The sequence below is a fragment of the Mobula birostris genome, chromosome 23 (genome assembly GCF_030028105.1).
Source record: "Mobula birostris isolate sMobBir1 chromosome 23, sMobBir1.hap1, whole genome shotgun sequence".
Taxonomy (NCBI): domain Eukaryota; kingdom Metazoa; phylum Chordata; class Chondrichthyes; order Myliobatiformes; family Myliobatidae; genus Mobula; species Mobula birostris.
In genome coordinates this window covers 18828285-18841485 of record NC_092392.1, presented here as the reverse complement: position 1 = coordinate 18841485, position 13201 = coordinate 18828285, and the positions used below count along the sequence as shown (strand labels likewise).

Below are 13201 nucleotides of genomic sequence, written 5' to 3'. Positions count from 1 at the left end.
CAAAATATTTGGGAAATGTGGGGGATGGTGTAGTGGAATAAGAAAAACATGGGAAACATCCTCTTACTGGGAAAAACAAGACCCATTGGGGCAGATAGTGGGATGTGCGCACTGTTGGAAGGCACAAAGTGAAAATGGTGGATAAGGCAAGTGAAGCAACTCAAGGCACCAATAACCTTTTGCTTCTATTCATGTAGGAATTTCCATTGTACTGGTAGGAGCATTAAGCTGTCTCAGTAATGTTATCAATATGTTAGCTTTAGATCTGAGAACAATGCATTTCAAAAACAATAATTTGCAATTACTACTTTGTAAGCAAGAAGCAAATCAGAATCTTTATGATCATTTTCATACCAAATGTTGTGACATTTATTGCTTTGCAGCAGCATACAATGCAAAACGTAAAAAGTTACTGTAAGTTACAACGACAGCACAAAAGACGAACAACGGGGTAGTGTTCATGGACCATTCAAGAAATCTAATGACTGAAGGAAAGAAACTTCTTAAAATATTGAATGTGGGTCTTCCTCCTCCTTGTTAGTAATGCAAAGACGGCATGTCATGGATAGTAAGGGTTCTTAATGATAGATGTCAGCTCCTTGAGACACTTCAAGATGTCCTGAATGGCGGGGTGGGTTGTGTCTATGAAGAAACCCTTGCAGACACAAGGAAATCTGCAGATGCTGGAATTTCAAACAACACACATAAAAAATGCTGGTGAACGCAGCAGGCCAGGCAGCATCTATAGGAAGAGGTGCAGTCGACCCTCGCAGCCTCTTGCGATCCTGTGTGTTGGAGGCTCCATACCAGGCTATGATGCACCCAGTCAATTTCTCTCTCTACAAATGTGATAACATCCCTCATATCTTCTCAAACTCCTAATTAAGTAGAGTCGCTTGTGTGCCTTCTTTCTGAGTGGATCAATCAAACTTTGTGAAATGTGTTTCTTAATTTCTCTGACAGAAAGAAGTCCTCTAACTCCACCTGGAAATGAGCAGCCACGTCAGCATCAGAACAAACACAACGCAAATCATCAAAATTTGCCCACAACTTCACGAGCTCACAGAAGCCCAGGAACGTCACGTGCAGCAAGTACTGATGTATCTGTGGATAAATTCTCTGGCTTGAGATTAAGGTACTGTAATTGAGTGCTGTGCTAATTGTTTTCTGTTTAACTAACTCAACGTGTTCCTTCTATGTTGGAAAGTTGCTCCAGTTTATCAGCATATTGTGTTTACCTTTTAAGTCTTTAGAAATTGCCAGTTAACATATCAAATAATTTGCCTTGTTAACAATTCACAATACTTACTTTCAGTCTGTTTAATCATTTAAAGATACAGCACAGTGACAGGCCCTTCTTGCCTAATGAGTCCACACTGCCCATTATACTCCTGATGAATTAACCTGCTAACCTGTACATCTTTGAAACATGGGAGGAAGGCATAGCACCCAGAGGAAGCCCGTGTGGTCACGAGAAAAATATACAAAGGCATTACGGACAGCTGCGGAATTGAAGCTGGGTTGCTGGTACTGTAATAGCTCTGTGCCACCGTGCTGCCTTTAGTCAAAAGTACCGTGCAGTTCTTTAGTAATATTTATTACCTATTTGTTGAATTCCAAAGTGCAGTTAGGGGCCAGGTCACTCAATACAGCATCCATCTGCTACTCATGTAAGTCTGGCGTTTTCCACTTGGGTAATTTAAGTAAGTCAGCTAAGCTCCTGACTGAGTGTAGTGGGCCAGTCCTACATCATACACCTTGTCATTTGACAATCACTAGGTCTTTGGGAAGATCACAACTCAGATTCAGATTTATTTATCACGTACATTGGACATACAGTAAAATGTGTCATTTCCATTAAAAACACACATCCAGGGATATAGTGAGGGCAGTCCGCAATCTCAAAAATTTCTCATAAGAATTTGTTTTTGATCCCAAAAGCAGGCGATTTTGTGTTAATTTGCATTTAGAGTATGATTAAATAAGTAATATCAGTTCTTCATAAACTCACTAGGTGGAGCACTGTGAACAAAGATCATGCTTTTATAGCATCTGGTTAATGATGTGTTATGTTTCATCTTCAATAAATTTGTTTTGATGTGGTCAGCATTGTGGAAGGAGGCTAGTAAGATCTCAAGCTTCGAAGTATACTTCGAATATATATGTCACCAATGTACTGCAGTGAGATTCATTTTCTTGTGGGCATTCACAGTAAATATGTAGCCAATGTGCAAAAGACGACAAAGTTTGTAAATGCAAAAAAGAAAATACACATAAAAATAATAAATGGATTCGAAAGGTTTTGGAGGTTATGGGGCAAACACAGGCAAATAGAACTAGCTTGGATGGGCATCTTGGTCAGCATGAACCAGTTGGGACAAAGAGCCTGTTTCCATGTTGCATAACTGTATCAAGTCAAAATTCTAACTTTTCTGAAAAGTTATCGTAACTTAATAACACGGTTCATTTTCTTTTAATATTAACCTTTTAAATTTAGTTCTTGAGAAATACAGTCTTACAAGTTACAAATGCCTCTCCCAACAGAAATCCAATTGTTTCGTCAACAGAGATGGAGAGAAAGATGCACGGACGAATGCTGATCCGGTTCTCCCAGCTCTGCTCAAAGCTTGCAAATGAAAAGCTGGAGGACGTGGACTGGGTGACATTTGGCGTTATCATCAAGAAAATCACACCACAGAGTTCCAATAATGTATGTTCAATATTTGAAGGTGATTCTGTAATGTGGCAATAAATGTTGATGGTTTATGTTAAATATTATTCTTTTATTCAAATATTAATTGTTGTAGAAGTTGAAGATTTCTGACTCTTGGGGATAAAAATTTATTTTCTTGTTTCTGCTAGATATATAGATCATGTGTATTAACGTCTATTTCAAGGAATCAGCTTCAGAAGCCGGGCACCATAAACATAAGTTACCATATCATATTGATAAATTGTTTTATTGAAGGGGATACTGCACAGAATCGGGAAAAAGCTGCAGAGGGTTGTAAACTCAGCCAGCTCCATCATGGGCACTAGCCTCCCCACAGTTGATGGCATCTTCAAAAGGTGTTGCCTTAAGAATGAGACCTCCATTATTAATGACCCCCACCACCCAGGACATGCCCTCTTCTCGTTACTAACATCAGATGAGAGGTACAGGAACCTCAAGACACACACTTAATGCTTTAGGAACTGCTTCATCCCCCTCCAGCATCAGATATCTCAGCAGACAATGAGCCAATGAACGCTACCTCACTACTTTTGCTCTACTTATTTATTTTTATATGTATTACTTATTGTAATTTATGGTATATTTTATTTATTGTACAGAACTGCTGTAACCAAACAACAAATTTCACAAGAAATGTCAGTGATAATAAACCTGATTCTGATCCTATTGTCACATGCACTGAGGTACAATGAAAAGCTTCGTTTTTCAGGCCATCCATACAGATCCTTTCATTACATCAGTGCGCAGAGACAATGTAAGAGAAAACAGTAACAGAATGCAGAATAAAGTGTTATGGTTACAGAGAAAGTTCAGGTGGACGAAAAAGTGCATAGCCATGACAAGGTAGATTATGAAGTCAAGATTCCATGTTATTTTAGTAGGGGGCTGTTTGATAGTCTTATATTAGCGAATACAATTTCCTTGAGCCTTTGTGCTGTTATATCTTCTGCCCAATGGAAGGGGGGAATAGAGAATGTCTGGGAGGGTAAACCAATTTATCAACTTAATCCAGTCATCGCGATGAAGTTACTAATTGATTTTCATTTTTTGATGGGTCTCATACCCAGGAAAAACCCAGCTGAGGCAGCCAGACATGAGTTAAAGTCACTGTACCACTCAGAGTACTTTTTGTGTGGCAATAATGTGTGTGCTACGGTAGTACAGCATTTAGTGTAATGCCCTATGATGCCAGCAATAGTGATTCCTGCCACTGTAAGGTGTTTGTAAGCTCTCCCCATGACCACGTGAGTTTTCTCTGGGTGCTCTGGTTTTCTCACACATCTGAAGGATGTACCAATTAAAGTTAGTAAGTTGTGGTCATGCTATGTTGACACCGGAAGCATGGCAACACTTACTTTCCCCAGCACGTCCTCGGGCTGATCTGGTCATTGACGCAAACAATGCCTCTCACTGTATGTTTCAATGTACATGTGACAAACAGAGCTAATTTTTATCTTCAGAAGTTGAAATAGAATCTTTGTTGTTTCAGGGTAAAACTTTCAGTATATGGAATCTAAGTGATCTGCGGAGCAACTTGAAATTGTCTCTCTTTCTCTTTGGAAACGTCCACAAAGAGCATTGGAAAACAGACACAGGAACTGTCATTGGGCTTCTAAATGCCAATCCGATGAAATCCAGGGATGGAACAGATGAGGTAGGTAATTAAGAGATTTCAAAGTTTAAAATACAATATATTTTCGCAGTATCTATACCATATACAACCTTGAGATTCATCTTGCAGGCAGCCACAAAACAAAGAAACACAATAGAATCCACGAGAACTCCCACACAATAAAGACCAACAAACACCCAATGTGAGAAAAAAGATTGTGTGGACAATAAAGACGTAAACAAATAATACAGAGAACATGAACCACAGAGTCCCTGAAAGTGAGTCTACAATCACAGAGCTAGGTCAGTGCTGAGGCAAGTGAAGGGGCTGCAGTTCATTCAGCGCCGAAGCGAGTGAAGCCAGCCCAGGAGCCCACCCGTCCTCCTTGTCCCTTGGCCATGATGCCTCAGTAAAGTAACCCTCGTGCTAAAAAATTCTACCTTTTGACCAGGGTGGCACAGTGGAACAGCTGATAGGGTTTCAGTTGTTCAAACCATAGGTTCAGTGCTGGCTTCTGGTGCTGTTGAGTTTGTACATTCTGCCGGTGACCACATGGCTTTCCTCTGGGTGCTCCAATTTCATTCTGCATTCCAAAAATATAAAACCATATGTCTCAGAAGCAGAATTAGGCTATTTTGCTTATCGAGTTTGATCCACCATTCCATCATCGCTAATTTATTATCCCTCTCAACCTCATTCTCCTGTCTTCTTCCCAAAACCTTTGACACCTTTGCTAATCTCAAACCTATCATTGTCCGCTTTAAATAATTTGTAAATTAATTGACCACTGTAATTTGGCTCTGGTGGTAAAGTTGATGGGAATGTGGGCAGAATAAAAAAAAATGGGTTAGAATAGGAATAAACACAAGAGATTCTGCCAGTTTTGAAATACATACAAAAAATGCAGGAGGAACTCAAGTCAGGCAGCGTCTATGGAGAGGACGGATGAAGGGCATCAGCCCAAAACATGACTGTTTATTCCCCACCATAGATGGTGCCTGACATGCTGAGTGACTCCAACATTTTGTGTAGGTTAGGATAGGATTAGTATAAAATCGGTGCTTGTTTGGCATGGACTCGATGGGCTAAATGGCCTACTTCGGTGATAAATCTGTTTCCATTGTTTCAGTATCTTTTGGTACTCGTTTCAAAGTTATCTGCTAGCATTAGTCATACAGAACTACAGCACAGAAGTAGGCCTTTCAGCCCATCTAGTCTGTGCCAAACTTGTTCTGTGTAGTACTGAGATTATTACTAACAGAAACACTAAAGGAAATGTGGCATTTATAACTCTTACTTTCTAAAATTTTCAACATTTCTGTTATGGTTTATTTGGTCAGGACATCAGGGGATTCAGGAACAGCAGTTTGTGAGTGGTTCTCTAACTTATGCAGTTTGAGTTTACTTAAATTCATTTCACTTCATTTATTTCACCAGTTGTTTTCTGTTATAGGTTTGTCTATCTGTTGACCACCCACAGAAAATCCTGGTCATGGGTGAAGCCTTGGACATGGGAACTTGCCGTTCTAGAAAGAAGAATGGAGATCCCTGTACTCAGATAGTGAACTTGGTGAGTCCATTTCAGTAAGGGAAATTGTTTAGTCAGTAGGTTATATTACAGCCATTTTTCATGGCAGTCCAGTTCCTCGGGTCTTTCCAAGGTGCAAGAAATCCAGTCACCCCATCATGATGGGGCCTGCTTTTCAGCACGTTTCCAATTATTCCACTCTCTTCCTCAGTCCCTTTAACCCCATAATATTTTTCCAAGTTCATTTAATTACCTTTCATTCAGTAGGCATCTGACAAATGTCCTGAGGAAGGGTCTCAGCCCAAAACGTCAAGTGCTCATTCTCCTCTAGATGTTTACTGATCCACTGAGTTCCTGGAGCATTTTGTATGTGTTGCCAACAACAAATGTTAGATCTGGTAATATCGATGCAGAGGTTATTCGGAAATCAAAAATGAGGCATAAAGCTTGGTGGTTATAACTTTTTTATTAAATGTTCAAAGGAACAAAGACCAAAGAAAAAGAGAAAAAATTTGCGGTTGTCTCATACTCAGACAAGAGATAACAACATTTCGGTGATAACAATTAACCTATGAAATAGCCAGATTCAAGTGGCGTGACACCTGCTATAGAAAAACTAAGAAGCTTCTGGAAAATACAGGATTAGCTGTACTACAATTACTAGAAAATTTTCTGAACAATTACACCTTTGTAGGTGATTATATAGAAATTATAAGCAATGGGAAAGTTAAACTACAAGAAAAATAAAAATCCTACATTTGAATCCAGCATCCTTGGAACTGAGAGATAATAAAGGTATCTCAGCATTGACTGTATGCTCAGATCTTGTGGTTGATCCACGTGACCTAATCAGTGAATAGGTTTTCCATGGTGGATTGTGGAATTGTTCAGTTATGCCCCTACATTTCATAAACTCAGACACTACATAAAACTATAAGACGTAGGAGCAGAATTAGGCCGTTTGCCCCCATTGAGTTTGCTCTGCCATTCAATCATGGCTGATTTTTTTAAATCCCCCTCAACCCCATTCTTCTGCCTTCTCCCCTTAACCTTTGACACTCTTACTAATGCAGAACATAATCTAGCTCTGCTTTAAATATACTCAATGACTTGTCCTTCACAGACATTTGTTGCAATGACTTACACGGATTAACTACCCTCTGGCTAAAGAAGTTCATCCTCCTGTCTGTTCTAAAGGAATGTCCTTGTCTTCTGAGGCTGTGCCCTCTAGCCCTAGACTCTCCCACTGTCAAAAACATCCTTTCAACATCTGCTCTCTATAGGCCTTTCGATATTCGAGAGGTTTCATTGAGATCCCTCCTCATTCTTCTAAACTTCAGTGAGTACAGGACTAGAGCCATCAAATGCTCCTCATACATTAACCCTTTTATTCCCTGGACCATCCTGGTGAACCTTCTCTGGATGCTGTCTAGTGCTAGGAGAAAGCAGAACACTACAGTGTTGTAGTGATTTATTTAAAGGGTGATGCACAGTCTCCTGTCTACATCAACATTGCTAAGTTTGAAAGGGTTGAAAACTTCAAGTTCTTAGGAGTGAACATCACCGGTAGCCTATCCTAGTCTAACCAGGTAGACACCATAGCCAAGAAAGCTCACCAGTGTCTCTGCTTCCTCAGGAGAGAGAAAAAAATGACTGTCTCTTTGACCTTCGCTAATGTTTATCAATATATCATAGAAAGCATACTGTCCGGATGTATAATAGCTTGGTATGGTAACTGTTCTGCCAGTGATTGCAAGAAATTACAGAAATTTGTGGACACAGTTCAGAACATCATGGAAACCAAACTCCCTAACATGTACTCTGTCTACACTTCTCACTGCCTCAGTAAAACAGCCAGCATAATCAAAGACCACATCAGTCGTGGACTTTTGAATTTTAAACATTCTCTCATCTACCCCTTCCCATCCTGATAACACTAGGCTCAAGGTCAACTTCTATCCTGCTGTTACAAGATGATTGAATGGTTCCCTTGTACAATAAATGGACTCACGGTCCGAATCTACCTTGTTACAGCCTTGTACCTTATTGTCTGCTTTCACTGCACCTTCTCTGTAACTGTACCACTTAATGCTGCTTTCTGTTATTATCTCAGTACATGTGACAATTATAAACCAATTTATTTTATTTACAAGTTAATTAGAGAGTTGCCATATGTGACAGTGTGAATGGCATCCTATATTTGGTGCTGTTATCTGGTTCCAACTAGTTTCAGAAATGCCTTTTTGAATTGAAGAGTCAGTAAAAATTATTATTCAACTAAGACTGAATGCTAGTTCCGTGATCGAGCTGATACATCTAGTTTGGTTTAATTAGTCAAGGTATGTGTGTTTGGAAACAAGATGCTTATTCTGCTCACTCCATAGTTCCAATGAGGACTTTTAAAACAGAAGTCTTGAGTATTACAAAGTAGTAAAATGATAGATTTGACAATTTAGTTTGGTACAAGAGACAATTATTGATATTGCGTTGCTAGAGATTGTACTATTGTAAGGCTATTGCAATAAAAAATATTCCTTCTTTTGAGGTCTTTCCTGTAGTGTTGTCAGTTATCACAAGCGGTAATTAATAAGTACAAAGTTTCCACTATGTACACAAGCATAACCTTGTCATTCTGCTGTTATTCTGCTTAATGTACGTACTTCAGTGTCTTTGCTGGTATAATCTCATGAATGCTATACCAAGCTGCTGCGCTCGGGTTGGCTTTATGGTACAATACATGGCAGAATATTCCATTTCTTTAATAATGGGATATGTAAATGTGTATATGTTGTATTTAATGTAGATACTTTTATTTTGTAATCTGATTGTAACTACATCATGGGGTGCATCGTACTCTAAATTAACCTTGTTGGTAATTAAAGACGGTATGTCCTAGTATCAAAAAAAAGGAGCTGATCACCCTCAGTAGAGGAGGGAGAGGAACTGTCAAGAGTTCACATTGGACAATAATAAGTATGGAGTTATTATTGTGTTTTCTGGCAGATCATCATTATCATCATCATCAGTTTGCCCAGTTTGAGCTTTGACTGCCATGGCCCACACACTCATGTTTCGGGTCAAGTGGATCAATTCATTGGTATTCATTTCCAGTTCTCTGGCTGCTGTCTCCATCATCATTTGTCTTTGTCTTCCTCTTGCTTTCTTCCCTTCAATCTTTCCCATAATTACCATGCATTCTAACTCCTCTTTCCTAATCACATGTCCAATGAAATTACATTGCCTTTTCATGATCTCACACATTATTTCTCTTTTTGTGTTTGCTCTGTTCATGACATCCTCGTTAGATATTCGTTTCGTCCATGATATTCTTTGCATCCTCCTCAGTAACCACATCTCTGCTGCTACAATTCATTTCCTCATGTTACTAGATATTGTCCAACATTCTGAGCCATATAACATAACTGGATAAACGTAACATTTCAGTACTGTGCTCTGATGCGGGTTGTCATGCCTAGTTTAGTATTGATCAGAATACTCTTCATTCTCATAAAGGTGTCTTCTGCTATCCCTATTCTTCTTTTGATGTCCATGTCGCACCTGCCATCTAATGTCACCCAGCTTCCTAAGTAGCAAAAGTTCTGAACTTGATTTATGTCTTCCCCATTTATTCTCAGCCTGCAGATAGGATTCTCCTTCTTTTTGGATATCACCATACATTCTGTCTTTTTGCAATTGATAGATAGACCTTTTTTGCACTTTCTTCAACAATTATATCAATTAAGTTTTGTAGTTCTTCCTCTGTACTTGCAATTAACACAGTGTCATCTGCGTATCTGAAATTATTGATGTTTTCACCGATTCCCAAGATGTCTCTTATTTTTTGTAATATTGTTTCACTGTACACATTAAACAAATCATGGGAGAAAACAAACCTTTGTCTAACGCCTCTCTTGATCTTCATAAACTGACTCACTTCTCCATCTATTCTTACAGCGGCAGTTTGTTCCCAGTACAAATTTCTAATTAGGCGGAGGTCTTTCGAATCTAGATCTAGAGTTTTCCCTAATATTTCAAATAACTTATTGTGCTTCACTTTATCAAATCCTTTTGTGTAGTCGATAAAACAAACAAACAAATCCTTTTGCACTTGAATAGCTCATTCTGGTAGTATCCTTAACATCAATATTGCGTTTCTTGTACCTTTGTCTTTCACAAAACCACATTGTTCTTTTTCTATTTCAGCTTGTATCTTACTTTTAGCTCTTGTCATCAAAATTCTTCGAAGTATTGGTGAAATGACTCATTAAACTTATGGTCCTATGTAATTCACATTCTATTGCTCCAGGTTTCTTAGGAAGAGTGATAAATACTGATTTTTTTTCATCTCTTCTGGTATTATTCCAGTCTCATATATGTCATTGATTAAATCAGTAAGTTTTTCAATTCCATAATCTTCAAGGGCGATAATTTGTTCTATTACTAATTCATCAGGACCTGCTTCCTTTCCTTTCTTCATCTTATTTATTGCATTACGAACTTCAGATTTTAAAATATTTGGACCTTCAATGTTCTTCTTAATTTCTGTTTTTTTGTCTTGATTGTCTTCAAACAATTGCTGAATATACTCAGTCCACCTGTTCATAATCTCATCTTTTTCCATGATAATGGTACTGTCCTTTGCCTTCAAACATCCACCTGAAGAACAGAGGAGCTTTTTACCAGTGATATTCTTGATCTGTTGACGTAACCTTTTTGGATCAGTAATAGAGATTCTTTCTACTTGCTCACATTTCTGGTTTAACCATTCTTCTTTGGCTTTTTGACATAAGCTTTTAACTTTTTTATCTAAGGACTTATATTCTATAGGATTTGCTTTCTTCTGTCTGTCATCCATTTATTCTTTGTGCTTTTTTCTTTTTTAGGAATCACTGACTTTGCTGATTCTACCAAGGTATCCATTAGAGAGTTAAATTGATTGCTATGTGATTGTTATCATCTTCAACAGATTCTATTTCTAGACTTTGAAATCTATTCCTTACTTCAATTGTAAATTTTTGTCTTAAGTTTTCTTGTTTAATTAATTGCAAGTAGTCAAGGGATTGTTCAGGTTTTTGCTTCTTTAGTTTTTTAAGTTTCTGGTAGATACCTTTTTGTAAATATTGGCAGTTTTCTTTTCATTATTTTCTCTAATTTTTGTAAGTTTGATCTTTGATGCACCCTTGCACTAAAGTGCGAAGCAACTCCAGCCATTTTTCCTTTGGTCATAACCCATGTATTTAACACCACAAGGAAGCATATTACTTATATACAAGTAATTATATAATGTACAAGCAGACAGTTAATTGTTAAAATGCAAATAAAATATCAATTAAACAGTCAGATCTAAAGAGAAACCAGTCTTAAGAATTCAGCAAAAAGTGTTTGTACAAAGCTTTATAATACAGTGTAGGGAAGTGTATGGTCATGCACTTTGGTATAAGGAATAAAGGTGTAGACTATTTTCTAATGGGGAGCAAATTTCATAGATGCGCAAAGGGACTTGGGAGCCCTCGTGCAGGATTTCCTAAAGGTTAACTTGCATGTTGAGTCTGTGGTGAGGAAGGCAAATGCAATGTTAGTATTCATTTTGAGAGGACTAGAATATAAAAGTAAGGATGTAATGCTGAGCATTTATAAGTCATTGGTCAGACCGCACTTTGAGTATTGTGTGCAGTTTTGGGCCCCTTATCTAAGACAAGATGTGCTGGCATTGGAGAGGGTCCAGAGGAGGTTCATGAGAATGATTCCAGGAATGAAAGGGTTAGTGCATGAGGAGTATTTGATGTCTCTGGGCCTGTACTTGCTGGAGTTTAGAAGAATGAGGGGAATCTCATTGAAACCTATGGAATACTGAAAAGCCTAGATAGAGTGGATGTGGGGAGAATGTTTCCTCAAGTGGGTAAGTCTAGGACCAGACTGCACAGCCTCAGAATAGAGGGACATCCATATAGAACAGAGATGGGGAGAAATGTCTTTAGCCAGAGGGTAATGAATCTGTGTAATTTATTGCCATAGGTGGATTTGGAGGCCAAGTCATGGGGTATATTTAAAGTGGAGGTTGATAGGTTCTTGATTATTTGGCTGTCAAAGGTGACGAGAAGAAGCAGGTGAAGGATAGAAATCAGCCATGATGGAATATGGAGCACACCCAAAGGGTCAAATTGCCCAATTCTGCTCCTTTGACTTCACTGCTTGCCTCCATTATAATTATTTTACAGTATTCAGGCGATAGTAAGACAATATATTATACTTATATGCAACAGCAATAAAACATTCTGTGTTTATTTTGGAAAATTGTTTACTTTAATGGATTACTGAGCTGCCTTTCACAGATGCGGTGGCTGATTAGTTTGAGATGCATAGATTTTGTACAAGGGAATTACCTATTCATCTCCACTCTGTGTAGAGTACTTGTACATCAAAACATGCAGTGAAATGATTCATTTGCATCAATGACCAACACAGTCCGAAGGTGTGCTGGGAGCAGCACACAAATATTGCCTTGTTTATTGGTGCCAACATAGCATGCCCACAACTCACTAATCCTGGTCTGTACATCTTTGGAAGGTGGGTTGAATTCGGAGCACCTGAGAAAACTTGCATAGTCGTGGGGAGAACATACGAACTCCTTATAGACAACGGAGGGAATTGAATGCTGGCACTTTAAAGTGTTATGCTAATCGCTAGGCTACCATGCCGCCCTGTAGTGCACCATGTGCCGCCAAGTTTTATTTAGTCCACTTGTTCTCAGGATGTGCACAACAACAGCAAGCTCTACATTTACTCCCTAATTGCTTCCTGAACTGTATGGTTTTCAAGGCCACTTAGGAAGCTGATTAAAAGTCAACTCTGTGGAATGGCAAATTTCCCTCTTTAAAGGACATTAGTGAAGCAGGTGGATTTTTAAGACAACCCAGTAGATTCTTGGTAATCATAAATGATACCATTTTTTTAAATCCTGAATTTAGTTAAATACTTGAATTTAAATTTCGGCAGTATGGTAGCGTAGAATTAGTGTAACACTTTAGTACACCTGTGATCAAGGAGTTTGTACGTTCTGTTCATGAGCACGTGGGTTTCGTCTGGGTGCTCCAATTTCTTCCCACATTCCAAAGGCTAAGGGTTAGTAGGTTAATTAGTCACATGTGTATTTGGGCAGCACGGGCTTGATGTGCTGGAAGGTCTCTACTGTACTGTATCTCTAATTAAAATTAAAAATAATTTTCCCAGCTGCTGATGGGATTACCTTTCCAGGGTTTGTTGAAGATATAATATAAAATGGAGAAAGAATTTGAATTTGCTGGAAGATAAATGATGTAATATGAAT

At 38.5% G+C, this 13201-nt stretch overlaps 1 protein-coding gene across 7 annotated transcripts in view; it reads left to right on the top strand.

Annotated features, from left to right (window-relative positions):
- mcm10 (minichromosome maintenance 10 replication initiation factor) overlaps positions 1 to 13201 on the top strand; it is a 75072-nt gene that overhangs the window by 15265 nt on the left and 46606 nt on the right. For all 7 annotated transcript variants that reach the window (XM_072240934.1, XM_072240936.1, XM_072240937.1 and 4 more), the window contains exons 6-9: positions 964 to 1135; positions 2545 to 2710; positions 4224 to 4388; positions 5800 to 5916. In XM_072240934.1, coding sequence (XP_072097035.1) covers positions 964 to 1135; positions 2545 to 2710; positions 4224 to 4388; positions 5800 to 5916 — 620 coding nt within the window. The remainder of the gene's footprint in view (positions 1 to 963; positions 1136 to 2544; positions 2711 to 4223; positions 4389 to 5799; positions 5917 to 13201) is intronic.